Below are 27,098 nucleotides of genomic sequence, written 5' to 3'. Positions count from 1 at the left end.
TAGTCACCAATACACCTAGCATCTCTCTTTTATTGCGGTAACCCCATAATACAGGAGGTATTTGCTTCCATTTCTCTTCCACACCGACTGAGCTTTAGGCCAGATGCTATGTCTTCTTTGTCTGTCTATTCCTAGCACAGGGCCTTGTGCAGAGTGTTTGATTAAACTGAAATTCCCCTATAACAGTCTTTATATTGTATTGATACCTAACGTTTGTATATGTTTTTCCATATGCTATAAGAAGAATTAATAAATACCATATCTCAAGGCATTACCTGGTTATCATCTTAACAGGTCAGTGGTTCTCAACCTGGACTTAAATCAGAATCACCTGGGTAACTTTTGCGACATACAGATACTCAGACTTTTAGAATCAGAGCTTCATTTGTTTTTGGGGGAAAGTATTTAGTAGATAAAGTGTAAAAATATTCTCGAGCTGGACCCTCTAAAAGCGCTGAGCTTCATGTGAAGGCAGATCCAGAGGTGCTTACTGGGGCAATAGTCTGCTCCCCACCCATCTCCGCATATAGCATTTCGTGTTTAGGTTTGGTGGGTACAGGATGCAGAAATCCCACCTTTCTTTTGAAGCTTATAATTGACAATTTTCAATTCTGTTAGAACAAACATGTATTTTGAAGGTAATAGTTTAAAAAAAGGGTTATGAAAATTGTATCTGATTGCTGCTGTTCCTTTTTTTTTTTTTTTTTGGTATGGTCAGGTACTTACGATTTCATCAGAAATCCCTAAAAGAATTCAGAGTGCTTTAAAAAATGCAGAAGAATCAAAGCAATTCCTTAATCAGTTTATGGAGCAAGAAACTCATCTCTTCAGTTCCATTAACAGCCATTTGCTGACCGCACAGCCCTGGATGGAAGATCTTGGGGCCATGATCGACCAAATTGAAGAGATTGAGCGCCATCTTGCTTACCTTAAATGGATTTCACAAATTGAAGAACTAAGGTAAAAAGGGCCTCTTTGTTCTCATAATTATTATTTTCCCTTGAGGCCCTGTCTTACCGAGTGTATGCATGCCATTAAATAATTGAGTTAATTAAAGATTATAATAATGTAATTTTACCAGTTGTTATGAAAATAGCATTATGATAATGATTCTTTTCCTTTATTGTGAATGAACATAAACTTTTCAGGGAGCTTAATTTGCATTTGAAAGAAAATAATCTAAGTAAAAATTTTAAGTCCTATAGTTGTGACTACATGATAACTTTTATAAAACCAAATTAATAAAACAACTCTTCAGTGTGGTAATATTCTCTACTTTTACCTTTCAGACATGGTCACTTGATGAAATGGATTGCTTTCTCTAAAATTTGAATCATTTTTTTTAAAGATGTTTATTTGAGAGAGAACACGAGAGAAAGAGAGAGAGAGCACACAAGCAGGGAGAGAGGGAGAAGCAGACTCCCCACTGAGCAGGGAGCCCAATGTGGGGCTCCATCTCAGGATACCCCCTACCCCCCCTCCCCCGCGGCCTTGGGATCATGACCTGAGCTGAAGACAGATGCTTAACTGACTGAGCCACCCTGGTGCCCCCAATGGAAATCATCTAACAAAAGCTACACAGTATTCTTAGATGAGTAACAGAGTTTTGCTACCTGTGGGTAGGGGGAAAAGAAGTACATACTTCTTTCTGAATTGAATGTGTATTACTGGTGTTGACTGTGTCTGATATTGCCTTTCAGACAAGCTAAATTAACATTTCTGCCTACATTGGCAGATTATTTGGTTTCATGATATAGTCCCCCAGCCCCTCCAAACTGCATAGTGCCATCCTGCTTTGTTTTAACTACTCTTGCTCCAAAGCTGTCAGCAGCCATTCGTGTTGTCTGGAAGACTTGAGGAAGAAAGGTCATACAAGAGTCTTAATGTCCCATTGTAAATGTATCACAGTTAATATACTTTGTTATGTCTTCCAAAGAGTAATGTGGTATCATTTTATCCTGCATGTTTCTCAATATTTTAAAGAATTTTACCTATCAGTACAGTGTGAAAATCTTTGTTTTGCATCTGAGTTTTACATTTACAGAAAGAGTGATAGTGTTACCCAAGATTGTAGTGCTACCAGTGATTCCAGAAATCAGTTTAAGCTTTTTAGACCATCTTCTTCTTGTTTAGATAAATTATTTGCAGAGAATGAATTTTAAACCTTGCTTCTTTTTATTTCAGTGTCCCTTGCTCCTCTGAAAGATAATACCAATAAGGAGCCATAACCTTATTAAGTAGAATAAATTGTTTAAAAGCCTCACTCTTGTAGTAGCCAAGGTAATAGATTAATTAAAATAGGATTGTGGTTATGGATAGCTTTTATCTGATGTTGGAATTGTTTAAAAGAAATTTGGCCTGGAAATCATGTTAGAAATAGGAATCAGATTCATAATCAAGTGGAGCACAGCTGTTTCTCTTTACTGACATGCTCTTTCCTCTAGGTCTTCCATTCATGAATGTCTCTTTCTGGCTTCCTTTGGGCTTCTGAGATTTTCCTCATCGCCTAAATTCTCTCTAATATTAAACTGCTTTTCATTCTGTGGCACTCTCTTTTTTAAAAGAGCAGTGTTCTGGGGCAGCTGGGTGGCTCAGTCAGTTGAACATCCGATGCTTGATTTCTGTTCAGGGTCCTGAGATCAAGCCCCTTGTCCAGCTCTGTGCTCAGCGGGGAGTCTGCTTGAGATTCTCTCTCTGTCTGCCCCTCCCAATTGCTCTCTTGCACTCTCTCTCAAATAAATAAATCTTTAAAAATTTTTTTTAATTAAAAAGTTTTTTTTGTCCTTATTTTTAGATGGTTTAAGCAATGGAATATGTTATTTTTAAAAAAATTTGAAAGAGAGTGCGAGCCAGGGATGGGCAGAGGGAAAGAATCTTAAGCAGGCTCCACATCCCTGCACAGAGCCTGACGGGGTCCATCTCATGACTTTGAGATCATGACGTGAGCCTAAATCAAGAGTTGGATGCTTAACTGACTGAGCCACCCAGGTGCCCCTAGAATATATGGGGTTTTTTTTAAAGATTTTATTTATTTATTTGACAGAGAGAGACACAGCGAGAGAGGGAACACAAGCAGGGGGAGTGGGAGAGGGAGAAGCAGGCTTCCCGCTGAGCAGGGAGCCAGATGCGGGGCTCGATCCCAGGACCCTGGGATCATGACCTGAGCTGAAGGCAGATACTTAACAACTGAGCCACCCAGGAGCCCTAGAATATGTATTTTTTGTCAAAAGAAACATCTCAATTTTTTTATTTTCATTTTTTATTGAAGTATAGTTGACACACAACATCTAATTTTTAAGTAAAGTGTTTGCTTTATAAAGTCAAATAAGCAAAATGGTAGGTAGCTCATGGGATCTATTTGGCTGGTTTCAAAGAATTTGATTAATTGGTTTTACATGGAAATCTTGATTTCTGGCTTTCCTAGAAAAATTATAAGCTTTGGCCACATTGGTAAAAAAGCCACTTCTAGCTAGTGCTGCCTTTTTCCTGGTATGTAACTTTATATACAACAGGAGGGAGAAGCAGTTTTTCTGCATTTGGAATTATTTTGAACAGACTGTCTTTGAAGTTTGCTTGGCCTCATTTTACAGCGATAACATTCAGCAATATCTGATGACCAATAATGTCCCAGAGGCAGCCTCTACTCTGGTGTACATGGCAGAACTTGACATCAAGCTTCAGGAGTCATCTTGTACTCATCTTCTTGCTTTCATGAGAGCCACTGTTAAATTCTGGCATAAGATTCTCAAGGACAAACTTACAAGGTAAGGAATTCACCCATATTTCATGGTAATTGCTTTCAGATGGACATTTGGTGACTGTTGTATTTTAACTGAAACACGTGTGTTACTTTTCTGTTACAGTGATTTTGAGGAAATTTTGGCCCAACTTCATTGGCCCTTCATCACACCCCCCCAGTCTCAAACTGTTGGCTTGAGTCGACCAGCCACTGCCCCTGAGATATACACTAACCTGGAGACACTGTTTTGTCAGCTTCTGAAACTACAAACCTCGTATCCTTGTTGGAGTTAAAACTTACTAAAATTGCTTTTCTAGAGTGGATTCGTGGATTACTGTCTAGTAAAACTTTTTGAAAGTGGCCAAGAAGCCAAACAGGAGTACTGGGTTTGGACTTGATCTGTAGATACCCATGGAGTGGTGGATTGTTCTCCTTCGGAGTGAATTGCATGTGGGGCTGGGGAGGGTCAGTCTGAAATACGTGTGACCCAAGTTTACATCACACATAAGTTATATTGCACGTAGGTCTCTTGGGATTAAAAATGGCAATTGGGAGGAGACCTTAGTAACTTCGTGTTACTTTAATATGATAAAGTGATTACTTGAATGTGTTTCCTTCCTTCCTACTATTTTTTATTTTAGGAAAGACAGATTAATTCTAATAACATTTTTGGTGCACTTTTTATTGAAATCATATGTAACATAAAATTATCTGTATTACAGTTAATTTTAGTGTCATATATTTGTTGGAAAAATATATCACGTATATATATGTATATACACACACATATATATGTACTTTTCTTTTTCCTTGACTCAACTATGTCAGAGATGAATTACTTACTGAGCCAAAACAACTTCCAGAAAAATACTGTCTTCCTGCCTCCCCGTCTGTCATTCTGCCCCTCCAGATCATGCTGACGCCCCTTCAGAAGAGGTTCAGGTATCACTTCAGAGGGAACCGCCAGACTAATGTCATAAGCAAGGTGTGCTTTCTCAACTCTTGTCCTTGGTTTTTATTAATAGCAAATGTGAAGTGTTCTGTACTTTTTCTGGTTTAAGTTAAAATCTGATTCCACTCACATTTCTGTTTTTTCTCTAAAGAGCTAAATTCCTTTTTTGTCACTGCTCTTAATAGATCTTTTTCCAGACTTGTGTTGAGAGGTTGTTGGAATCCGCTTGCTTATTAGCATGTCATGCCCATATGGCCATAAATCATTTTAGCATCAACAGTCCGTTCAAAAGCTAATACTCAACTATCTTGACTTCCACTTCTCTTTCCGATATATTTGTAAACCTGAAGGAGCAATTTGCACGGTGAAACATGGGGGCCCAGTTGTAAACAGTGCCCCACAGATGCCACAGCACTTTTTTTCTGGTTCTTAAATTTAGCTTATCCTTTGTATTTATGGGGCTGCCCCTTTTTTGGATGGGGTGTTGGTGGAAAGAAGAGTAGAACGAATTAGTAAGTAGTAAGTGAGACAAAGCAATAAACCTGAAGCTGTAGAGAAACAGTGAGAAAGGTAAGAAAATTGTGAGTTATGTTGACTCCTTTCTAAAGTGTGGTTCTGCTCTGTCATCAAGCCTAAACTACACAGTCCCTGAGATTACAGATGCCCGTTATTCATGTTTGTATTTACAGCATCTAGCACACAACAGGGATTTTACCGCTCAGTAAATGTTTTTGAATACCTGCCCAACAAAACACAGAAGGTTTGTAGAATCGGCTCTAGGGACAATTTTAAAAGCTGCTACTTACATTTACTTTTCTATGATTATACCTGGTTTAAGGCATGTGTTGTTTTGTTTTGCTTTCTTAATTTACCTTTTCAAAAGAGAGAGCAGAAGAAAATCAAGTTTAAAAGTTATTTTGGAATGTTATGGCCAAAAAACCCAATTTAAAGGCCATCAGCTCTTTGTAATGCTCATCATTTTACATATTTCCAAAGAGCTATATTTTTTTATTTTATTTTTTAAAGATTATTTATTTAAGAGAGAGAGAGGCAGACTCCCCACTGAACAGGGAGCCCAATGTAGGACTCGATCCCAGGACCCTGGGATCATAACCTGAGCTGAAGGTAGACACTTAACTGACTGAGCCACCCAGGCGCCCCCAAAGTGCTGCATTTTCGATATATATAGTATTGTAAATTTATGAGTTTATTGACTTATGCCACGTTTGGGAATTTGTTGGGAGGACACTGGGAAACATTTGATTATTAAGCCTTGCATGACCTTAAAGTTCAGAGTAGAAATTGCATTCTTACATACAGGAATTTTCAACTAATTTTTTTCTAAGTGCTGCGTGTATACAATTAAATGGAGCCCTTTATTTGTAACTTTCTAGGTGGAATGACTTAAGAATTCAAACTGTTTTACTTCTTTCCTTAGCCTGAGTGGTACCTGGCTCAAGTACTTATGTGGATCGGGAATCACACTCAGTTTCTGGATGAGAAGATTCAGCCAATATTAGACAAAGTGGGCACTTCAGTAAATGCTAGGGTAAGAGACTCGGTCCTAAGCATTCCAATTTTAGAGTTGGATGTGTCCACAAATAACCTGTCATCTACATTACCTTATGCTTACGTATTTATTTCAGCTCGAATTTTCCCGGGGCCTTATGATGCTCGTTCTTGAGAAGTTAGCTGCTGATATTCCATGTCTGCTCTATGATGACAATCTCTTCTGTCATTTGGTGGATGAAGTGCTTTTGTTCGAAAGGGAGCTACACAGTGTTTATGGCTATCCTGGCACTTTTGCCAATTGTATGCATATTCTATCAGAGGAGACCTGTTTTCAGAGGTGGTTGACCGTGGAGAGAAAATGTAAGTGTTCATGTGGCCATCGGGTGGGGAGAATTGTCTCCTTTTGTGAGTGTTAATTATTGGTGTTTTTCTCCACCAGCTCTGGTAGAAACTAGAGTCATCTGAATTTTTCTTGGTCAGGGTTTACCAAGGTGCCTTATTTGCTTCCCATCAAACTTCAATTTTTCTTGATTTTACACTTGCACGGTACACGGTTCCAGAGCGCGCCAGTCAAGCCAGTGGAGCATAGTGTTAGCTGTCCTACAGATGGTACTACACTGTTTCGGTTCTTGGTAGAAGCTGTTGGACGTAGTTTGTCTAATCACTTTAAATATTTTGAAGATTTGAGGTAGGGGTGGTGGGGAGAAGTCAAGTATCTTGTCCAACCCTAAACCAGAGCATGTTAAATATAGTGCAACCAGTATGAGGTTGTGGGTTTATTTTTTACAGGGAAGTCATTCCAAAAAAACTGCTGAAAATTAAGAATGAGTGTAACTACTTAATTGACATATTCCCTTTTTCTGCATATCAGTTGCTCTTCAAAAAATGGACTCGATGCTTTCATCAGAAGCTGCCTGGATATCCCAATATAAGGATATCACCGATGTGGATGAGATGAAAGTTCCAGACTGTGCAGAGACTTTTATGACACTACTACTGGTGATAACTGGTAAGTAGAAGTCTTTTAAGATATAACTTTGTTTTGGGGCACCTGGCTGGCTCAGTCGTTAAGTGTCTACCTTTGGCTCAGGTCATGATCCCAGGGTCCTGGGATTGAGCCCCACATTGGGCTCCCCCTGCTGAGCGGGGAGCCTGCTGCTCCCCCTGCTTGTGCTCTCTCTGTCAAATAAATAAAATCTTAAAAAAAAAGGGGTGCCACCTAAGCACCCCTTCCTCCTGTTAAAAAATGTCATGTTTTTGTTGAAGAAATGGGATGATTTTTATATATACAGATCTTTGACTTATGTGGGGCTATAGCCTGATAAACCTATCCTAAGTTGAAAATATTTTAAGTCAAAAATGCATTTAATACACCTAACCTACTGAATATCACGGCTTACCTAGCCTACCTTGCACATGCTCACAACACTTACATTAGCCATTAGTTGGGCAAAATCATCTAACATGAAGCCTACTTTATAATAAAGTAGAGACTATCTCATAATTTATTGAATACTGCACTGACAGCGAAACCCAGAATGGTTGTGCGGGTACAGCCATTCTGTAATGGCCGTAAGCTCACCGGTTGTTTGCCCTCACTGTCCCATGGCTGATAGAGCTGTGGCTTGCTCCCACTGCCCAGGGTCACAAGAGGGTTGGACCCCAGATTGCTAGCCTGTGAAAATATCCAAATAACAATTTTGAAGTAGTTTCTATGAATGCGTATGGCTTTTGCACCATTGTAAACTTGCAAAATCTTAAGTTGAACCGTCATAAATCAGGCACCATCTACAAGTTCCTCATGCCTTAAAAAATTTGAGATGTAATTTATACGCAGTGAAAAACACAAATCTGAAGTATACATTTCAGTGAGTTTTGACAATACATGTACTTGTGAAACCCACACCCCTGTAAAGTGTAGAAGTAGGTCCATGCCTGAACGGTTGATAGATTTTTTGACAAAGGCACCAAACAAGGTCAGTAGGGAAAACCTATAACTGTGTCATGAACGGAACCCAAAACTTCATATGTCTTACTAACTTTCTCTACAGACAGATATAAAAATCTTCCCACGGCTTCCAGAAAGCTACAGTTCCTGGAGTTACAGAAGGACTTAGTAGATGATTTTAGGATACGATTAACTCAGGTGATGAAAGAAGAGACTAGAGCTTCCCTTGGCTTTCGGTACTGTGCGATTCTCAATGCCGTGAACTATATCTCAACAGTACTAGCAGATTGGGCTGACAATGTTGTAAGTTAATGTACTTTTATTCATTTATTTTATCATTTTTTAAAGTTTATTATTATTATTATTTTATTAATTTCTACACCCAAGGTGGGGCTTGAACTCATGACCCTGAGATCAAGAGTTATGTTCTTCTGGCTGAGCCAGCCAGGCGCTCCGTTAATGTGCTTTTATATTAAATAATAGATTCGTAGTTTTAACAGTTTTACCTTTTGAAATGTTGAATTTATAGCAGGGCAGAAAGTACACATTAGGTAGAATATCAATTAGGCCAAATAATGTATGATTAAATAACATATTTTTCTCAATTAAGTCTCAAATGGTTAAATAATACCAATATTTTAGTCATTAGAAAAGAAAGCCAACTTTTCATGAAATAGTTGTCTATAGAATGAACCTTTTTCTTCTATGGACTTGGGAAATATTCATGTATGGTAACTGCCATCTCAGAAAAAGCTAAGGTTGAATAATGGTGTCAAAATCAATAAAATCCAGGACTTTAAGAAAGATAAAATAATAGCATTGGAGGGGTGCCTGGCTGGCTCAGTTGGTGGAAAATGTGACTTTTGGTCTTGGGGTCGTGAGTTCGAGCCCCACATAGATTACATAAAAAAATAAATAAAATAATAATAATATTGGCTACCTTTTGAATACCTTCAGAACATGAGTAAATAGAAGGGCACTGGGTGGCCCAGTTGGTTAAGCGTTCGACTCTTGGTTTTGGCTCAGGTCATGATCTCGGATGAGATTGAGCCCTGGGTCAGGCTTGGGATTCTCTCTCTCTACCCCTGCCCCTCCTGCTTGTGCTCTTGCTTTCTCTCTCTCTCAAATAAATAAATCTTTAAAAAAGAAACAAAACATAAGTAAATAGAATAATAAAAGGGACTCCCATGTGCCTATGACCCAGCTTCTTACACCAATTTTTTTTTCTTAAGATTTTATTTATTTCTTAGCACAAGCAGGGGGAGTGGTAGGGAGAGGGAGAGGGAGAGAAGCAGCCTCCCCACTGAGCAGGGAGCCTGATGTGGGGCTCAATTCCAGGACCCCATGACCTGAGCCGAAGGCAGACACTTAACCAACTGAGCCACCCAGGTGCCCCGCCAATTTTGTTTTATTTGAGCTGCTTCTCCATCCCCCACCCTTGATTGTTTTGAAGATCTTAGATATATTTCATGATAAGTACTTCAAAATGTATCTCTAAAAGAACTCCTTTAAAAAAAAAATAACCACAATACCATTATCACATCATCCAAAAAAATTAATTTCTTATAGTGAGAGGTATTTTTCAAATAAGTCTAAAAATCAAAACCTTGGGTCTGTTTAGCAAGTATTATAAGGCCTTTTACATCCAAGAATTTTATTTATCTTTCCTTTTTCCACACAATTCTGTGTGTTGACAGATTTGGTGCACCTAAATTAATTAATTAAAAGATTTATTTGAGAGTGTGTGAATGCTTGAGAGCAGGGGGAGGGGCAGAGGAAGAGCGAGAGAAAGAATCCCAAGCAGACTCCTGCTGAGCACAGACTCCGAGCTCCATCTTATAACCCTGAGATCATGACCTAAGCCAAAACCAAGAGGTAGTGGCTTACTGATCATGCCACCCAGGCGCCCCTATATTTACGCATGGTTTAGAGGCATCCCAAAGGTATCAAATATTATTTTTATTTATTTTTTAATGTAATCTCTATGTGGGGCTCAAACAGCCCACCCAGGTACCCCTGCCTAAATATAATTATTAATTAGTAATTTCTGTTTACTCTTTTTTATTAATCCAAGGAATATATTGGCTATCAAGGCATTTGGTAGCCAGGTTTTCCAATATGTACTTCTGGCCAAAAGTGAAGAAACTTAATTAGCCTTTATAGCCTTAATGTAGATTAATTCCTTTGGATATTTTACATATTAGATTGATCTCAGAGGGTCTCCAGGAAGTCCCTGGACAGGGTGCCCTTGGGTTTGGAATCACTGTTGCATGAGTATGGGTACAGAAATCAGCATGGGTGCTCACCAGTGTGTCCCATGAAGTAGGTTTGATGACAGGTAGTGTTCTCAGAGAATTAACATGACCATAAAACAGTGAAATATATGTTAAATGCTAAAAAAGCTATACTGAGATACATTATAAAGTATTATATGATTGTGTCATGAAATGAAAATAGGAAAGTAAAACAACAGAACAACTATAACTTTAACTCCAAGACTTAAAAATACCACTTATAAAAAGTAGTAGGTAAAGTGGGAATTGAAAAATTCCAGTGTAAAATAATTAGAAAGATTAAGGATTGGTGATAAGTTCATAGGATACTAGAAAACATAATTTTTGAGTGTGTACGGATGAGTCACAAAGAGGGACAAGGTGAGTTAAATGTCTGTACCTTGTCAAATCTTAATATAATAAAATAAAAAATAAAAGGAGAAATGAAATATAGTCAAACACAGGCATTTAAAAGTATTCAATGCCTGAGTTAGAGAGTCTGGAAAATGTACCAAGGATATATTTTATTTGTTTGCTTTGTTGTCTTAAGTTTTTATTTAAAACAATATATTTTAAATTAAGAATTTATGACAAAAAATTGTATAATGCTAGTGCATTATATAGAAGAAAATGTGTTCCCTTACTGTGAAAGAACAAACGAAACAAAAAAGTCTTCATCTTAATTAAATACAGGGTAATAAAGCAAAAAAATAGGAAACAAAAATAAATATAATAATAACAAATATAAACAAGATGAAAACCTGAGAAACACAATCATAGTTTATTCTAATCTGGACTCTGGCTGGGACAACTATTTAAAGCCTTTTTTCTACAAAGACGTTAACTGAAATCCATGTATGTAATATCCTTCTGCTAAGCAAGGAAAATAAGACACAAAATAATTATTTCACAGGATGAATATAATGTAGAGTGTAATGATCAATGCATTTGTTTATAAAGTCACCTAATTAGAATACCTTTTTTCATTGTGTACTTTCATGTGTTGTTTTCCTCATTTTCCTAATTTCTTCACTCAGCCCCCACACTGCTCCATTTTCTGCTAAGCTTTGTCATAAAACAAATTGTCATTCCTGATTCTTGTGCCAGATGATCTAATAAGAGACTCATTCAAGGCCAGATTTTTAGCCTCAGCGAATTATTTGTGGAACATCATTAACTACTTTACTTGGTGCCATAGTCTGTTATCAACAATGAATTGGCCATCTTCCCTCTCCTTAGGAAATTTATAATCTGATAAGCTGAATTAACTGGGTCCATCAACAGAAGAATAACTGAATTTAGACTTACTCTTCAAATCATGAATGAGTTCTTTGTCCTTGTATGTTTTCATAGTACAAATTTTGTTTAACATCAAAAATTATTTAACCAGGGGCACCTGGGTGGCTCAGTTGGTTAAGCGTCTGTCTTTGGCTCAGGTCATGATCTCAGGGTCCTGGGACCGAGCCCCATGTCAGGCTCCCTGCTCCGAAGGGAGACTGCTTCTCCCTCTCCCTCTACTGCTCCCCCTGCTTGTATTCTCTCACTCTGTCAAATAAATAAAATCTTTAAAAAAAATTATTTAACCATATTCATGGTCCTTCAGCCCGTAAATGCTTAACAATAAAATTAAAGCTCTTGTATTCCTAGACAGAAAAAAGAAGAGTGGACAGAGTTCACCTTCCATTCATTTAGATTCTATACTAATAGCTGTCTGACTATTGCCAGACTGTGCCAAGCCCGACATACCCAGCCCTTCAGAGTCAGGAATTTTTGAGTTGTAGGTGACAGAACCCCAATTCATGCTGGCCTGAGTGGGGGTGGGGGGTTGGAGGGAGGAGGTGAGGAATTTGTATAACTGAAAGTATTAGGCATGGCTGCCCTAAACTCGTTCACTTCTGGCTTCATTCTCAGGCAGGCTCTGGGAGGTGTGGCCACAGGTAACAAGATACTCCAAGCTCACATTGTCCTTCAGCAGCCTCAAAAGGACAAGTGCCTCTTCTCAGATAGTTGGAGCAGAAAATACCACCTTGGCTTCTCACATGTCCATCCGTGAACATTCACTAGTGTGGCCATATCCAGTCCCCTGTCAATGGACATTTAGGCTGTTTTTAATCTTTTGCTAATTATCTACAGCATTATTCATATTAGAAAAAACATTTTTTCTACCCTACAGAAAAATATGAATTCTACTGAAAATGCCACTGTAGAAATGACATTTTAATTTTCTTAACTCTCATAAATCTGCTGGGTTTACTACAATTCTCAGTCTGTGTCCAGACAAAAATGAGTACCCAAAGAAGTTAGCCATCAGGCAAATGCAAATTAAAATCACAGTGAGACCTCTACCTCTGAAACCAATAATACATTATATGTTAATTGACTTTAAATAAAAATAAATCAAAAATAAAATCACAGTGAGATGGGGTGCCTGGGTGGCTCAGTTGGTTGAGCATCCAACCCTTGATTTTGGCTCAGGTCATGATCTCAGGGTCATGAGATCCAGCCCCACGTTGGGCTCTATGCTGGGTGAGGAGTCTGCTTGAGATTCTCTTTCTCTCTTTCCCTCTGCCACCCATCCCCACTGCTTACACTCACTCTTATCTCAAAAAAAAAAAAAAAATCACAGTGAGATACTACTAAATATAAACTAAGATGGCTATACTAAAAAAGATAGTGTTATTAGTTCAGATATGGAGAAATTTGAGTGGTCACACATGGCTGGTGCAGTCACTGGGGAAAATAGTCTGTCATATCCTCAAATAGTTAAACAAAGAATTACCATATGATCCAGCAATTCTACTTCTAGGTATATCCAAGAGAAATGAAGACATATATCTACACAAAAGCTTACACACAGATGTTCATAGCAGTATTATTCGTAAAGGCAAAAAGGTGGAAAGAACCCAATTATCTGTCAACTGATGAATGGATAAATAAAATAGATATATATAAATGTAAATGTAAATAAAATGGAATATTATTCAGTAATGAAAAGAAATTAAGTACTGATACATGTTACAACATAGATGAACCTAGAAAACATACTAAGTGAAAGAAGCCAGTCACAAAGAGCCATAAATTGTATAATTCCATTTATCTGAAATGTCCAGAACAGGCAAGTCGACAAAGACAGGAAGATCAGTGGTTGCCTATGGTTGGGGTATCTTTCTGGGTAATGAAAACATTCTAAAATTGACTCTGGTGATAAATGCACAACTCTGAATATACGCTAAAAGCCAATGAATTGTCCACTTGAAATGAATGAGATGTACATGAATTATATTTCAAGCTGTTAAACAAGAAGTATCTTAAAGACCATATTGACCTATTTTTGCTTTCAGTTCTTCCTACAACTTCAACAGGCAGCACTGGAGGTCTTTGCAGAGAATAACACCCTCAGTAAGTTGCAGCTGGGACAGCTAGCCTCGATGGAGAGTTCTGTCTTTGATGACATGATTAACCTGCTAGAACGTTTAAAGCATGACATGTTGACCCGCCAAGTAGACCACGTTTTTAGAGAAGTTAAAGAAGCTGCAAAATTGTATAAAAAAGAAAGGTAAGTCCTTTTGTATTTGCTGACAACTATCAAATCTAGTTTGCTAAAAATTGAATGATAAATACCTATTTTTCTCAAATTATTCCAAAAATTAGAAGAGGAAGGAAAACTTCCTAATTCATTCCATGAGGACAGCATTACCCTGATACCAAAACCAGATAAAGCCACCACAAAAAAAGAATTACAGGCCAATCTCCCTGATGAATATAGACGCAAAAATCCTCAACAAAAATACTACCAAGCCAAACCCAACTGTCCATTAAAAAAAAATCATTCTCCATGATCAAGTGGGATTTATTCCTGGGTTGCAAGAGTAGTTCAATATTTGCAAATCAGTCAGCGTGACTCATTTACATCAGTAAGAGAAAGGATAACCATATAATCATTTCAATAGATGCAGAAAAAACATTTGACAAAGTATAACATCCATTCATGATAAAAACCCTCAACAAATTAGGTTTAGAGGGAGCATACCTCAACATAATAAAGGCCATATATGAAAATCCCAGGGCGCCTGGGTGGCTCAGTTGGTTAAGCAACTGCCTTCGGCTCAGGTCATGATCCTGGAGTCCCGGGATCGAGTCCCACATCGGCTCCTTGCTCAGCAGGGAGTCTGCTTCTCCCTCTGACCCTCTTCCCTCTCGTGTTCTCTATCTCTCATTCTCTCTCTCTCTCTCTCAAATAAATAAAATCTTAAAAAAAAAAAAAGAAAAAATCCCACAGTGAACATCATCCTCAGTGAGGAAAAACTGAGAGCCTTTACCCCTAAGGTCAGAACAAAACAGGGATGTCCACTCTCACCACTTTAATCAGCCTAATACTGGAAGTCCTAACCACACAGCAATCACACAACAAAAAGAAATAAAAGACATTCAGATCAGTAAGGAAGAAGTAAAATGTTAATTGTTGATGATATGATAGTGTATATAGAAAACCTGAAAGACTCCACCAACAAACTGCTAGAACTAATAATTCAGTAAAGTCATAGAATACACAACGTACAAAAATCTGTTGCATTTCTATACACCAATAATAAAGAAGCAGAAAAAGAAATTAAGGAAACCATCCCATTTACAACTGTACCAAAAATAATAAGATAAACCTAACTAAAGAGGTGAAAGACCTGTACTCTGAAAACTATAACACTGATGAAAGAAACTGAAGATGGCACAAAGAAATGGAAAGACATTCCCTGCTCATGGATTGGAAGAACAAACATTGTTAAAAAGTCTATGCTACCCAAAGCAATCTACACATTTAATGCAATCCCTATCAAAATACCAACAGCATTTTTCACAGAGCTAGAACAAACAATCCTAAAATTTGTATGGAACCAAAAAAGACTTCAAATAGCCAAAGCAATCTTGGAAAAAAAATAAAAAGCATAGCTGGAAGCATCATGATCCCAGACCTCAAATTACATTACAAAGCTGTAGACATCAAAACAGTACAGTAGTGACACAAAAATAGACACCTAGATCATAGAACAGAATAGAAAATCCAGAAATAAATCCATGATTATATGGTCAATTAATCTTCCACAAAGCAGGAAAGAAAAATGGGAAAAAGACAGTCTCCTCAACAAATGGTGTTGGGAAAACTGGTCAGCAACATGCAAAGAATGAAACTGGACCACTTTCTTACACCATACACAAAAATAAATTCAAAATGGATTAAAGACCTAAATATGAGACCTGAAATCATAAAAATCCTACAAGAAAACCATAGCAACATTTTTCTAGATAGGTCCCCTGAGGCAAGGGAAACAAAAGCAAAAAATAAGCTATTGGGACTTCATCAAAATAAAAAGCTTCCATACAGCGAAGGAAACAGGAAAACTAAAAGGCAACCTACAGAATGGGAGAAGTTATATATCCAAAATACATATAGAACTTCTAAAACTCAACACCCAAAAAATAAATAGTCTAATTAAAAAATGGGCAGGGGTGCCAGGGTGGCTTAGTCAGTTGTGTCCGACTTTTTTTTTTTTAAGATTTTATTTATTTGACAGAGAGAGACAGCGAGAGAGGGAACACAAGCAGGGGGAGTGGGAGAGGGAGAAGCAGGCCTCCCGCGGAGCAGGGAGCCCGATGCGGGGCTCGATCCCAGGACGCTGGGATCATGAGCTGAGCTGAAGGCAGATGCTTCATGACTGAGCAACCCAGGCGCCCGAAATATATTTATTTTCTGAGACAGCTTTTCATGCTGGGCGGTACATCGTTTCTTATCCAAAGTGAACTTCCCCGAATTTGAAAGGATCTGTTAAACCTTTAAAAACACCACGTTTTGAAAATCTTTTATTTTTTTAATTTTAATTTTTATTTATTTATTTATTTGAAAATCTTTTAGTCACACTTAACGTGCCACAGGCCGCGCTGCTTTTGTGTCTTGCAGGTGGTTGTCCTTGCCGTCGCAGGCCGAGCAAGCTGTGATGTCCCTGTCCAGCTCGGCGTGCCCACTCCTGCTCACACTCAGAGACCGCTCCCTTCAGCTGGAGCAGCAGCTCTGCTTCTCCTTGTTTAAAATTTTCTGGCAAATGCTTGTGGAGAAGCTGGATGTATACATCTACCAAGAAGTAAGTAAGAGTAGGCCGCACGTCAGGGCTTTGAGGATCAAGGCGACCGTTACAGGAACTGCTCTTTGTTTCAGATCATTCTCGCTAATCACTTCAATGAAGGAGGAGCGGCTCAGCTGCAGTTTGATATGACTCGGAATCTGTTCCCCTTGTTCTCCCACTATTGCAAGAGACCAGAAAATTATTTTAAACAGTAAGCTCAATATTTAACAGTGACTACTAAGCATTTAGATGAGGTTGATTCCTTTTTTTTTTTTCCTAACAACTCTCCGGTTCCAGTGATGTTTGGTGGGATAAATAGAGCATCAACTGAAATTTAAAAACATGCACTGTGTGCCCAGATAATCTAAGATGTGTTTCATGATTCCCCAAATTTATCAGAAATGGATCTAAATTACGTGTTGGGCTTTTTGTTGCTTGCATTTGGTTTCATTTTGCCTGTTCTTGGAGAGAGAAAATGCGAACAAGTGCAGTTCTGCCACATTCAAGAAGTAGAAGAAATTAAAAATATGCTTAGTTCCTAATAGTAAGCCAGGCCTGAAGAAAATTTGTTTTCCTAAATATTTAGTATTAATTTTGGTTCTAAGCATAACTATAAATGTATGTACAAATAAGTCTTAGGAGTATTTTTAGAAATTGATTTAAAATTTAAATTATTGGGGGGAATTTGAGATTATAAAGTATTCCTTTTAAAGTTATAAAATGAAAGATTTATTTTTGCTCATTTTATTAAGTTATCTGATTCTTTTTTTTGTTTCTCTTTCCATATTCTAATCTAGCTAAAGTCTTAGCTACATTTAATAGGCTATTGTGTTAGTATCATTATTATATTTTGGGAAGTAATAGATAACATATTGAAAACAATGGTCCTGTTACATTATAGTAATCTATTAAATATAAACACTGTACAAATACATAGTCCTAATGTGTTAAAAGAGCCAAATAAATCCATCAATACTTTTTACAGAGGGCATATGGACAGTGCAGGGAAGCTGTTTAGTTTTGAAAATATTGTGGAATAATGTGGATGATACAGATAATGGATATCTCATTTCCCGCCTACCTTTTTTTTTTAAACAGTGTAAAAGAAGCCTGTATTGTTTTGAACCTGAACGTTGGTTCTGCCCTACTTCTGAAAGATGTCCTCCAGTCTGCTTCAGGGAAGCCTGCCACAGAGGCATTAAATGAAGTTGGAATTTACAAATTGGCTCAACAAGATGTTGAGATTCTACTTAATTTGAGGACAAACTGGCCTAACACTGGAAAATAATGCATCATTTTTTGTTTTGGAGTTTTTGTTTTTAACAAAGAGGAAGCCAATTGGATTTCAAGTTATATGATGACATTCTGAATTAATGAAACTGGACAACTGAAAACTTTATAGAACCATTTATTATCTTGGACTTATGGTGTTATTAAAATGCTGACCATATTTTCTCAGTCCTCTTCTTCCTAAGAAACCAAAAACAGAAAACTCAGAAGCCAGGAAAACTCAGAGTAATTTCATTTACAAATATAAATGCTAAGTAGGTCTGTTGAATAAGATACAAGAGCAGAGATAATAAATTACAACGAATTTTCAATTTCCTATGCTAATTAAGGGAGACTATTATAGATAATCAAACGTAGCAAATAAATTTTTAAAACATCAATTTAGAATGCATGTTTATAATTGAAGTTCCTGTATTTGGTTTGGAAATTCACTCTATTTCCTGTAAGAAAACATATGAGATGGTGACTAAAACAGAATTGCTCTCATTTTCCACAACTGTCCCTACATTTAAAATCCTTCCTAGGAGCGCCTAGGTGGCTCAGTTGGGTGAGTGTCAGACTCTAGGTTTCAGCTTAGGTCATGATCTCAGGGTTGTGGGATCAAGCCCCATGCACTGGCCTCCATGGTCGGTGGAGAGTCTGCTGGAGTTTCTCGCTCTCTTTTCTGCCCCCCAACTCTTGTGTGCACTACTCACTCTCGCTCTCATAAAGAAATCTTTATAAATGAATGCATGAATGAATGAATAAATGCCCTTCCTAGTTCCATTCCATATGACAGTAGGCAGCCTTTCCATTTGGATGAAACATTTCAGGCCAAAGCGCTGTGTTTGTCTTTCCCCTGGGGTAGGGATGGAAACTAAACAGTTTTTGTTTAATATTTATGTAAGTGAGAATGAGATGGAAATCTTTAACTTTTTTTTTCTTCCGACTTTCCCCTGGCTCTGGACTCTGTTACATAATGATTTCTTAATTAATAAATACTCAGAGAACAAAATAAAGGAATTGAGTTCCATTGGTTAGAAGCCTTCTACAACTATCAAATTTTATTCCTTTTTTTTTTCCTGACTTAGCATTTAGTTAGTACTTTTCAAACTGTAATACCTCAAATCTAAAATTGTTGGGCTGTCATGCAACCTATACTGTCTTGTTTTTGGTTTTTTTTTTAAGTAAGCTCTGAAGTAAACTCTGCGCCCAACGTGGGGCTTGAACTCATGACCCTGAGATCAAAAGTCTCATTCTCCACTGACTGAGCCAGCCAGGCGCTCACAACCTATACTACCAATAAACATTTGCTTGGTGATGAATAACTTTGAGGAAATACTCTGAGAGAACTTCTATTGCTCCGTATTTTATAGAGAGATTTTCCAACTAGTGTATTAGGAACAAAGCTTTTCTGTTAGTTCTAGCAGACTGGAGCTTCTCTCCCACATTCTTTGAGAATTGCTGGGCTTTCCCATTGAGAAAAGAATTAATCTGCCCCAGGAACTTCCTAATTCCAGACTTGACTGTCATTCCTTGCTTTCTAGATAGCTAAAAGTTTCAAGGGAATGAAATGTTTCTGTCAAAAGGTAGGAACTTCTGTTTTAAATATCAGACATGTAAAAATAAACTTACACTTCAGATCTGAATTTTTCCAAAGTTATTACATGTCCATCATCTTTTAAAACTTCATCTTCATTCAACAGACCCAGGGTTTTTAGGCCTGTAAAATCAGAATGAGAAGAAGGGAAAATTTACGAAGTGAGCATTATTTTCAACTAGGGAAAGTTAAGAAATGAGCACAAACTGTTAGTTCAGTGGGTAGAGGATACTGACCTTCTTTGTACTGCACAAATGATATAGTGCCTTTATTTGAAGTGTCCATCATCTCAAACATAGACACAATGTTAGAGTGATCCATAAAGAAAGGAAAAGCCACGCCTGTTGTTTTAGCAATTCTCAGTTGTTCCAATAGAGATATTAAATACTCTCTTGGCTTTTCTGTAAAAGAATAGTTCCAGTTCTTCCTGATATAAAATTAAGATATATCACAAATGGAAGCAATCATTTAACAATTATTAAATAACTGTTCAAAGTACTGTACTAGGCACTGGGGTCATAGACCTTGCTTACAATAAAAACAAGACATCAGACAATTACATATATAAACCACTCTACCCCAGATATGGAGCCTGAGCATTTTTTAAAAAAGCTCCTCAGGTGACTCTAATTCACAAACAAGCATCGAAAACCAAAAAAAAAAAAAAAGAAGCACAACATGATGCATGGAAGAAGGTAGCCAGCTAAAAGGGATAAAATATAAATATAAATAAAAACAGAGACTCTTAGGGGCACCTGCGTGGCTCAGTTGGTTAATCGTCTGCCTTCGGCTCAGGTCATGATCCCAGGGTCCTGGGATCGAGCCCCGCATCGGGCTCCCTGCTCGGCGGGGAGCCTGCTTTTCCCTTTTGTCCGAACTCTTGCTCTCTCTCCCAATCTGTCTCTCTGTCTCTCTCTCTCAAATAAATAAATAAAATCTTAAAAAAAGAGAGACTCTTAGATTAATATAGTCTTCCAATTAGGAGGCATGAATGTTCACTTCTAACATAAAGGCAGTATTTTGCATAAGTAGGATGTCTTTCATTTAAGCAACATGGAAGATGAAAAAAGAAGATCAATCCACTTTCCAGAAATAATGCAGGTCAGTTATGATGAAAAGAAGCCAAAAGAAGATGGAGCAGCTTAGATGATGACTGCCCCTCACTACACACAGACACAGACAGACACACACACTGTGATTATATATTTCTTTTAAAAACTTTTCTTGATGGGGCGCCTGGGTGGCTCAGTCGGTTAAGCGTCTGCCTTCGGCTCAGGTCATGATCCCGGGGTCCTGGGATCGAGCCCCGCATCGGGCTCCCTGCTCAGTGGGGAGCCTGCTTCTCCCTCTCCCACTCCCTGCTGCTCCTCCTGCTTGTGCTCTCTCTCTGTCAAATAAATAAATAAAATCTTAAAAAAAAGACTTTTTCTTGAGAATTTCATAAATATATAAAAGTAGGAAAGTTAATGAACCCATCAACCAACTTTAACTGTTAAAATTTGTGGCCAGTCTCATTTCACCATCATCTCATCCAGGTCCCCTCTTCCTGTATCATTTTGAAGTCAATTACAGTGACAATATTTCATTAATAAATATTTGAGCATGTATCTCTAAAAGATAAGGACTTCTTTTGAGATATAACTGACATGTAGCATTGTGTGATACATGTAATTACATAACCTGTTGATTTGATACATTTATAGTTTGCAATATGACTGTCACTGTAGTATTAGCTACACCTTTATCACATCACATAATTATCATTTCTTTTTGGGGGCAGGAATAATTAAGATCTAGTCTGTCAGCAAGGTTATAATGTTTATTGTACAGTAATACCTTCTGTAAGCACTATGCCGTGCATTCGAGTTCCAAGACTGACCTACAAGTTGCAGGTACATACCCTGAAACAACAGCTCTCCCACTCCCCCACCACTCACCATTCTACTCTGTTTTTACAACTGGCTTTTTTAGATTCCCCATATAAGTGATACCATGCAGTATTTGTCTTTCTCTCACTTAGCTCACTTAGCATATCCTCAAGGGGCATCCATGTTGCAAATGGCGGGATTTCCTTCTTTCTCATGGCTGAATAATATTCCATTGTATAAATATACCACATCTTCATTATTCATTCATCTGTAGACAGACACTTAGGCTGTTTCCGTATCTTGGCTATCATTAATTATGCAGCAATAAACATGAGAGCGCAGATCTCTCTCTCAGATCCTGTTTTCATTTCCTTTGGATATATACCCAGAAGTGGAATTGCTTGGGCATACGGTAGTTCTGATTTTATTTTATTTTTTTGAGGAACCTCCATACTGTTTTCCACAGCGGGTGCACCAATTTACATTCCCACCAACAGCGCACAAGGGTTCCTTTATCTCCACATTCTTACTTGTTATCTTTGCCTCTTTGATACTAGCCATTCTAACACATGTGAAGTGGTATCTCATTTTGGTTTTGATTTGCATTTCCCTGATGATTAGTGATGTTAAACATCTTTTATTTTTTTTAAAGATTTTATTTATTTATTTGACAGAGAGAGACACAGTGAGAGAGGGAACACAAGCAGGGGGAGTGGGAGAGGGAGAAGCAGGCTTCCCGCCGAGCAGGGAGCCCGACGCGGGGCTCGATCCCAGGACCCTGAGATCATGACCCGAGCCGAAGGCAGTTGCCCAACCAACTGAGCCACCCAGGCACCCCGATGTTAAACATCTTTTAATGTACCCGCAGGCCGTTGTATATCTTCTTTGAAAAATGTCTATTTAGTTCCTCTGCCCACTTTTTTTAGTTTATTTTTTTTTTTTAGTAATCTCTGCACCCAACATGGGGCTCAAACTCATGACCCCAAGATCAAGAGTCCCGTGCTCTCTTGACTGCGCCAGCCAAGCACCCCGCCTTGCCCATTTTTAAATCAGATTTTTTTTCTATTGAGTTGTAGGAGTTCTTTATACATATTAGATCTTAACTGATATATAGTTTGCAAATATTTTCTCCCATTCTATAGGCTGGCTTTTCATTTTGTTGATTCTTTCTTTGGTGGTACAGAAGCTTTTAAGTTTGATGTAGTTCCAGTTGTTGATTTTTTTATTTTGTTGTTTGTGCTTTTGGTGTCATATCTGAAAAATCATTGCCAGGCCCGTGTCAGGGAGCTTCTTTCCTGTGTTTTCTTCTAGAAGTCTTATGGTATCAGGCTGTCTCACAAATTTCATGAATTGTGAACACTTTTTAAAAATAAAAAAGTAGGGGCGCCTGGGTGGCATCTGACTTCAGCTCAGGTCATGATCTCAGGGTCCTGGGATCAAGTCCCACGTCTGGCTCCGTGTTCAGCAGGGAGTCTGCTTCTCTCCCTCTCCCTCTGCCCCTTCCCCCTGCTCATGCACTGTCTCTCTCTCTCAAATAAATAAAATCTTACAAAAAATAGTAAAGAAAATTTAAAAAGTAAATTTCAACACTTATTGGGCGCCTGGGTGGCTCAGTTGGTTAGGCGACTGCCTTCGGCTCAGGTCATGATCCTGGAGTCCCGGGATCGAGTCCCGCATCGGGCTCCCTGCTCAGCACGGAATCTGCTTCTCCCTCTGACCCTCTTCCCTCTCGTGCTATCTCTCATTCTCTCTCTCAAATAAATAAATAAAATCTTAAAAAAAATTTCAACACTTATTCAAATAACATCCACACATTGTGATTATGTTTCTAGATCTCTCTTGTGTCTTTCTGTACAAATTTTAACAGACTATAGAAACAAATGGGTTACTAAAGGCAATCACATCATGTATGTAGTCTTCTGTTGCTTCTCTCTGACCTATTTATCAAATTCAGAAAGAGAAAAAAGGCTAAGTTTGAATTTCAATTCACTACTTTTCTTTTTAAGGATGGAGTAAGTAAATAATGGTAATAGAACTTGGTGTATTTCTCTGATGAAGGATTTTTACTGTATATCCTTTAGACTATAAGGGATGCTATAATGTTTATGTCTGAAGTCTATAATTCATACTTTGCCTGCTTCTAAAAATGTTTTTAAAATGCTTACAACAGAAATAATAAAGATATTAACTTTAAAGAGGGGCGCCTGGGTGGCTCAGTTGGTTGGGCATATTCCTTTGGCTCAGGTCATGATCCCAGGGTCCTGGGATGGGAGTCCCACATCGGGCTCCTTGGTCAGTGGGGAGACTGCTTCTCCCTCTCCCTCTGCTGCTTCCCTTGCTTGTGTGCTCTCTGTCTCTCTCAAAAAATAAATTAAATTTTAAAAAGATATTAACTTTACAGAAATATTTTATTTTAAAGTAATCTCTCTACCCAACATGGGGATTGAACTCACAACCCCGAGAACAAGAACTGCATGCTCCACTGACTGGGTCAACCAGCCGCCCCTAAAGATATAACTTTTTAAAACATGAAGTGGAGTGCCTGGCTGGATCAGTTGGTTGAGCATCCGACTCTTGGTTTTGGCTCAGGTCATGATCTCAGGGTCCTGGGATCGAGTGCTGTGTCAGGCTCTGCACTGGACTTGGGAGTTGGCTTGAGATTCTTTCTCTCCCCTCCCCCCTCAATTGTGCACTCTCTCTCTCTCTCAAATAAATAAATCTTTAAAACAAAATTAGGGCGCTCAGTTGGTTAAGCAACTGCCTTCGGCTCAGGTCATGATCCTGGAGTCCCGGGATCGAGTCCTGCATCGGGCTCCCTGCTCGGCAGGGAGTCTGCTTCTCCCTCTGACCCTCCCCCCTCTCACGCTCTCTCTCTCTCTCTCTCTCATTCTCTCTCTCAAATAAATAAATAAAATCTTTAAAAAAAATCTTCAATAAAAAAATTAAAAAATAAAACATGAAGGGAAGATCCAAATGTTACTAACCACCTAAGTTATATAAATGTCAGCTGATAATGACAATCAGTTTTTCAAAGGAAACAAAACCTCAAGTTCACATCTTAATAACAGCAGCTAATAATTATTGAGCCCTCACTCTGTATGTGCCTGGTATTCCTCATAACCATCACTTCCCTAAGACCCACAGCTAGTATGAATCCAGGCAATGTGTTCCCTAAAATTTGCAGACTCTTCCACACTCTACTAACTCAAATATGGGAAGTATCTGGAACCCCAAGCCTAGTCAGCCGTGACGGTCTCTACTGAGTTCTTCCTCCTCCGTAACTCTCAAAGATATCTTATCCCCCTTTAACCATTCCCATAGCAGCATCTGTCATCTGCGTTACAACTGTCTCCTTTTTAAAAATGAAAGTCTAATTTTATTAAAGGCCTCCCCTAAGCATTTATTCTCCCTCCCTCCCTAGCACAGAATTGTCACTGGGAAGTGACACATTTTCCTATCGAATGACTTCAGGTTATGTTAGATTTTGCTGTTAAATGAGTTGTGAAAATTTGTTGGTTTTCAGGGCTGTTAGAATTTTGGAGTTGAGGACGTGGGAGCTGAGGGACTATTCCCTCAATAGTAGTAATGCAATCCAACTATCTAGTCTTGTTTTCCATAAATCCCTCACGATCCAAGCTTTTCAAACTGGGATACATGTCATAACGCCAGAGGCTTCATCAAGACCCGAGGTGAAGACAGTGCTTCTTCCTGAGAGTCAGTCATACTCTGGTGAGTAGTATGAAACATTTATAGTAAGAAATGGATATATCTGTAGAAGAACAAAACTCGTAAATTTTTATGGTAAAACAGGTGACTCCAGAGAAACTTGTCAGGCAGCATCAGGCTAAGGTCTCAGACACCAAAGGTACAAGTCCCCTCTTCTTTGCCATTAAGAGGATCTGGGCAGGGAACTTGGAGAGGCATTGCCCTGTACCCTGGACACCAGCCACACCCTTCCTTAGCTTCTCCTCTGTATTTCTTCACCTTTTCCCTGCCCCTCCCCACCCCCTTTGTAGTTTGTAGAGATGTTTCCAGAAGTTCACATTGTAGGGCGCCTGGGTGGCTCAGTCGGTTAAGCGTCTGCCTTCAGCTTGGGTCATGATCTCGGGGTCTGGGATGGAGTCCCCGCAGCAGGACTGCTCAGCGGGGAGTCTGCTTCTCCCTCTGCCCCCCCACCCCCGGCCCAGGTTGTGCGGGCATACACTCTCCCTCTCTCTCTCAAATAAATAAATAAGATCTTTTTATAAAAAAAGTTCACATTGTTACATGGGGTAACAGCATCCCATTGATAATTAGAAGACAAAGGGGCAACGCCCTCCAAACTTGGAGAGCAATATTTTCTAACCGGGAATTGTATCTACCCTAGTTATCATCATGTTTGAGGGGAGGATGAGACACTTTCATATACGTGAGTTCTCAAAATACTTACTGCTCGAACAAAGCACACTCTCTCAGAGAACCACTAGAGGATGTGTTCCTCTAGAAGAAGCGGGGAAAGCAAAAAAGAGGGAGACCCAGCACCATAAAACAAACAGGCTGTGAGCGCAGGAGAGAAGTGAAGAGGATTAGGGTTAGATAGAGGGAAACCCCCGAATGATTGCCACACAGCACAGCAGGGCAGCTGGGCCATCGGTCCAGCCTGGAGCAGTAAGACAGAAAGAGCCGGGGAGGATGTGCTGGGGGTGGTGATTACAGGATGAATCTCCTTTCCTACTGAGAGGCGATCTCTGCTTGCGACAAAAAGAGGGTATCGATAAATCAGTAGTAATGACACAGAAAATTTAAGTAAACATTTAAAATGTAGTATTATTAATTCCAGGGAAATCAGCAAAGGAAATATAATCATAGCATGCTATATGGATTAGCTGTGGATATTTGCCTAATAATAATGTAAATTCTGACTACTGGTCACACCAAAATTGAATTCTAACCTTATTGGGAAGGTGGGGATGAGTGGGGACAGGTGTGTGTGTGTGTGCGCGCTCGAAGTTTCCTCTTACGTGGTATGAAGCTAAATCTAAACCTGGGGGGTTGGGGGAACATTAGTAAGTAGCAGTGCAAGTCTGTGATTTAGAAATATCAAGGTAAATAGCTAAAGGAGTTGGGAATCATTCTGTAGAGTAGGAATCTGGGACAGGGAGGGACATGCTGTTTTTTACTATAAGCCTTGGAGTGCTTTTTGATTTTTAAACCCCATACGTATCCTTTTATAAAAAATCAAAATGAATGGTGGTTGCCCCGCATAGGGTTAATTTACGTATTACTCATTTAATCTTCCCGACGTGTCCATAAGCTCGGTACTGTTATCCCCATTTTCCAGAGGAGGACACTGAAGTGCTGGCCCTCGCCCACGCTCCCCTAGTCCTAAGGACGACCCTCCCCCGAGCCTCTCTCCCACCCGCCACGAGCCTCCCCCTGCGTGAGTCCCGCGCCCCTGGCCAGTGGTAGACACAAAGAGGCCGTTCAAGAAGTACTCGTTTGAGCGCCACGGCGCGGGTTGGCAGAAGGGCTCAGGCAGCCGAGAGGCGGGGCCGAGGGTGCTGTGGAGGGGGGTTACCGGGGAGCAGAGCGGGCCGGCGGCGCGGGCGTGCAGGGACGGCTGTACCGGGAATTCCCGCCCGGGCGGGGAGGCGGGTGGGACCGAAAGCCGAGTTCTAGGCCAGACCCTTACCTGGCCGGGAAAAGAGCAGGGCGCTCGTGAGATAGTTCAGCAACTCCATAATCTGATGTTTTTCCAGGTAATTCTTGGCCTCCAGCTCCCTGTTGCCGCCCGCCTGCATTGTTCCGCGTGGGGGCGTTGCTAAGCGACCGGGCGGCGGCGCGG

At 39.2% G+C, this 27,098-nt stretch overlaps 2 protein-coding genes across 3 annotated transcripts in view; one reads left to right on the top strand and one right to left on the bottom strand.

Annotated features, from left to right (window-relative positions):
• The window catches only part of RINT1 (RAD50 interactor 1), a 27,329-nt gene extending 9,122 nt beyond the window's left edge, over positions 1 to 18,207 (top strand). For both annotated transcript variants that reach the window (XM_027573331.2, XM_027573330.2), the window contains exons 4-15: positions 719 to 960; positions 3,591 to 3,764; positions 3,864 to 4,013; positions 4,568 to 4,724; positions 6,130 to 6,240; positions 6,338 to 6,563; positions 7,075 to 7,212; positions 8,255 to 8,454; positions 13,766 to 13,980; positions 16,375 to 16,555; positions 16,630 to 16,748; positions 17,636 to 18,207. In XM_027573331.2, the coding sequence (XP_027429132.1) occupies positions 719 to 960; positions 3,591 to 3,764; positions 3,864 to 4,013; positions 4,568 to 4,724; positions 6,130 to 6,240; positions 6,338 to 6,563; positions 7,075 to 7,212; positions 8,255 to 8,454; positions 13,766 to 13,980; positions 16,375 to 16,555; positions 16,630 to 16,748; positions 17,636 to 17,825 (2,103 nt within the window). In that variant the 3' untranslated portion in view covers positions 17,826 to 18,207. The remainder of the gene's footprint in view (positions 1 to 718; positions 961 to 3,590; positions 3,765 to 3,863; positions 4,014 to 4,567; positions 4,725 to 6,129; positions 6,241 to 6,337; positions 6,564 to 7,074; positions 7,213 to 8,254; positions 8,455 to 13,765; positions 13,981 to 16,374; positions 16,556 to 16,629; positions 16,749 to 17,635) is intronic.
• Positions 17,837 to 27,098, bottom strand: EFCAB10 (EF-hand calcium binding domain 10). The gene is made up of 4 exons (XM_027573332.2): positions 26,946 to 27,098; positions 19,643 to 19,807; positions 19,442 to 19,529; positions 17,837 to 18,007 (listed from the first exon to the last, which is right to left on the bottom strand). The coding sequence occupies exons 1-4, from the start codon at positions 27,052 to 27,054 to the stop codon at positions 17,971 to 17,973; spliced, it is 399 nt and encodes a 132-aa protein (XP_027429133.1). The 5' UTR covers positions 27,055 to 27,098; the 3' UTR covers positions 17,837 to 17,970.

Source organism: Zalophus californianus, chromosome 12 (genome assembly GCF_009762305.2).
Source record: "Zalophus californianus isolate mZalCal1 chromosome 12, mZalCal1.pri.v2, whole genome shotgun sequence".
Taxonomy (NCBI): domain Eukaryota; kingdom Metazoa; phylum Chordata; class Mammalia; order Carnivora; family Otariidae; genus Zalophus; species Zalophus californianus.
Note: the sequence above shows the minus strand (reverse complement) of the source record. Positions and strands in the feature narration are given on the sequence as shown.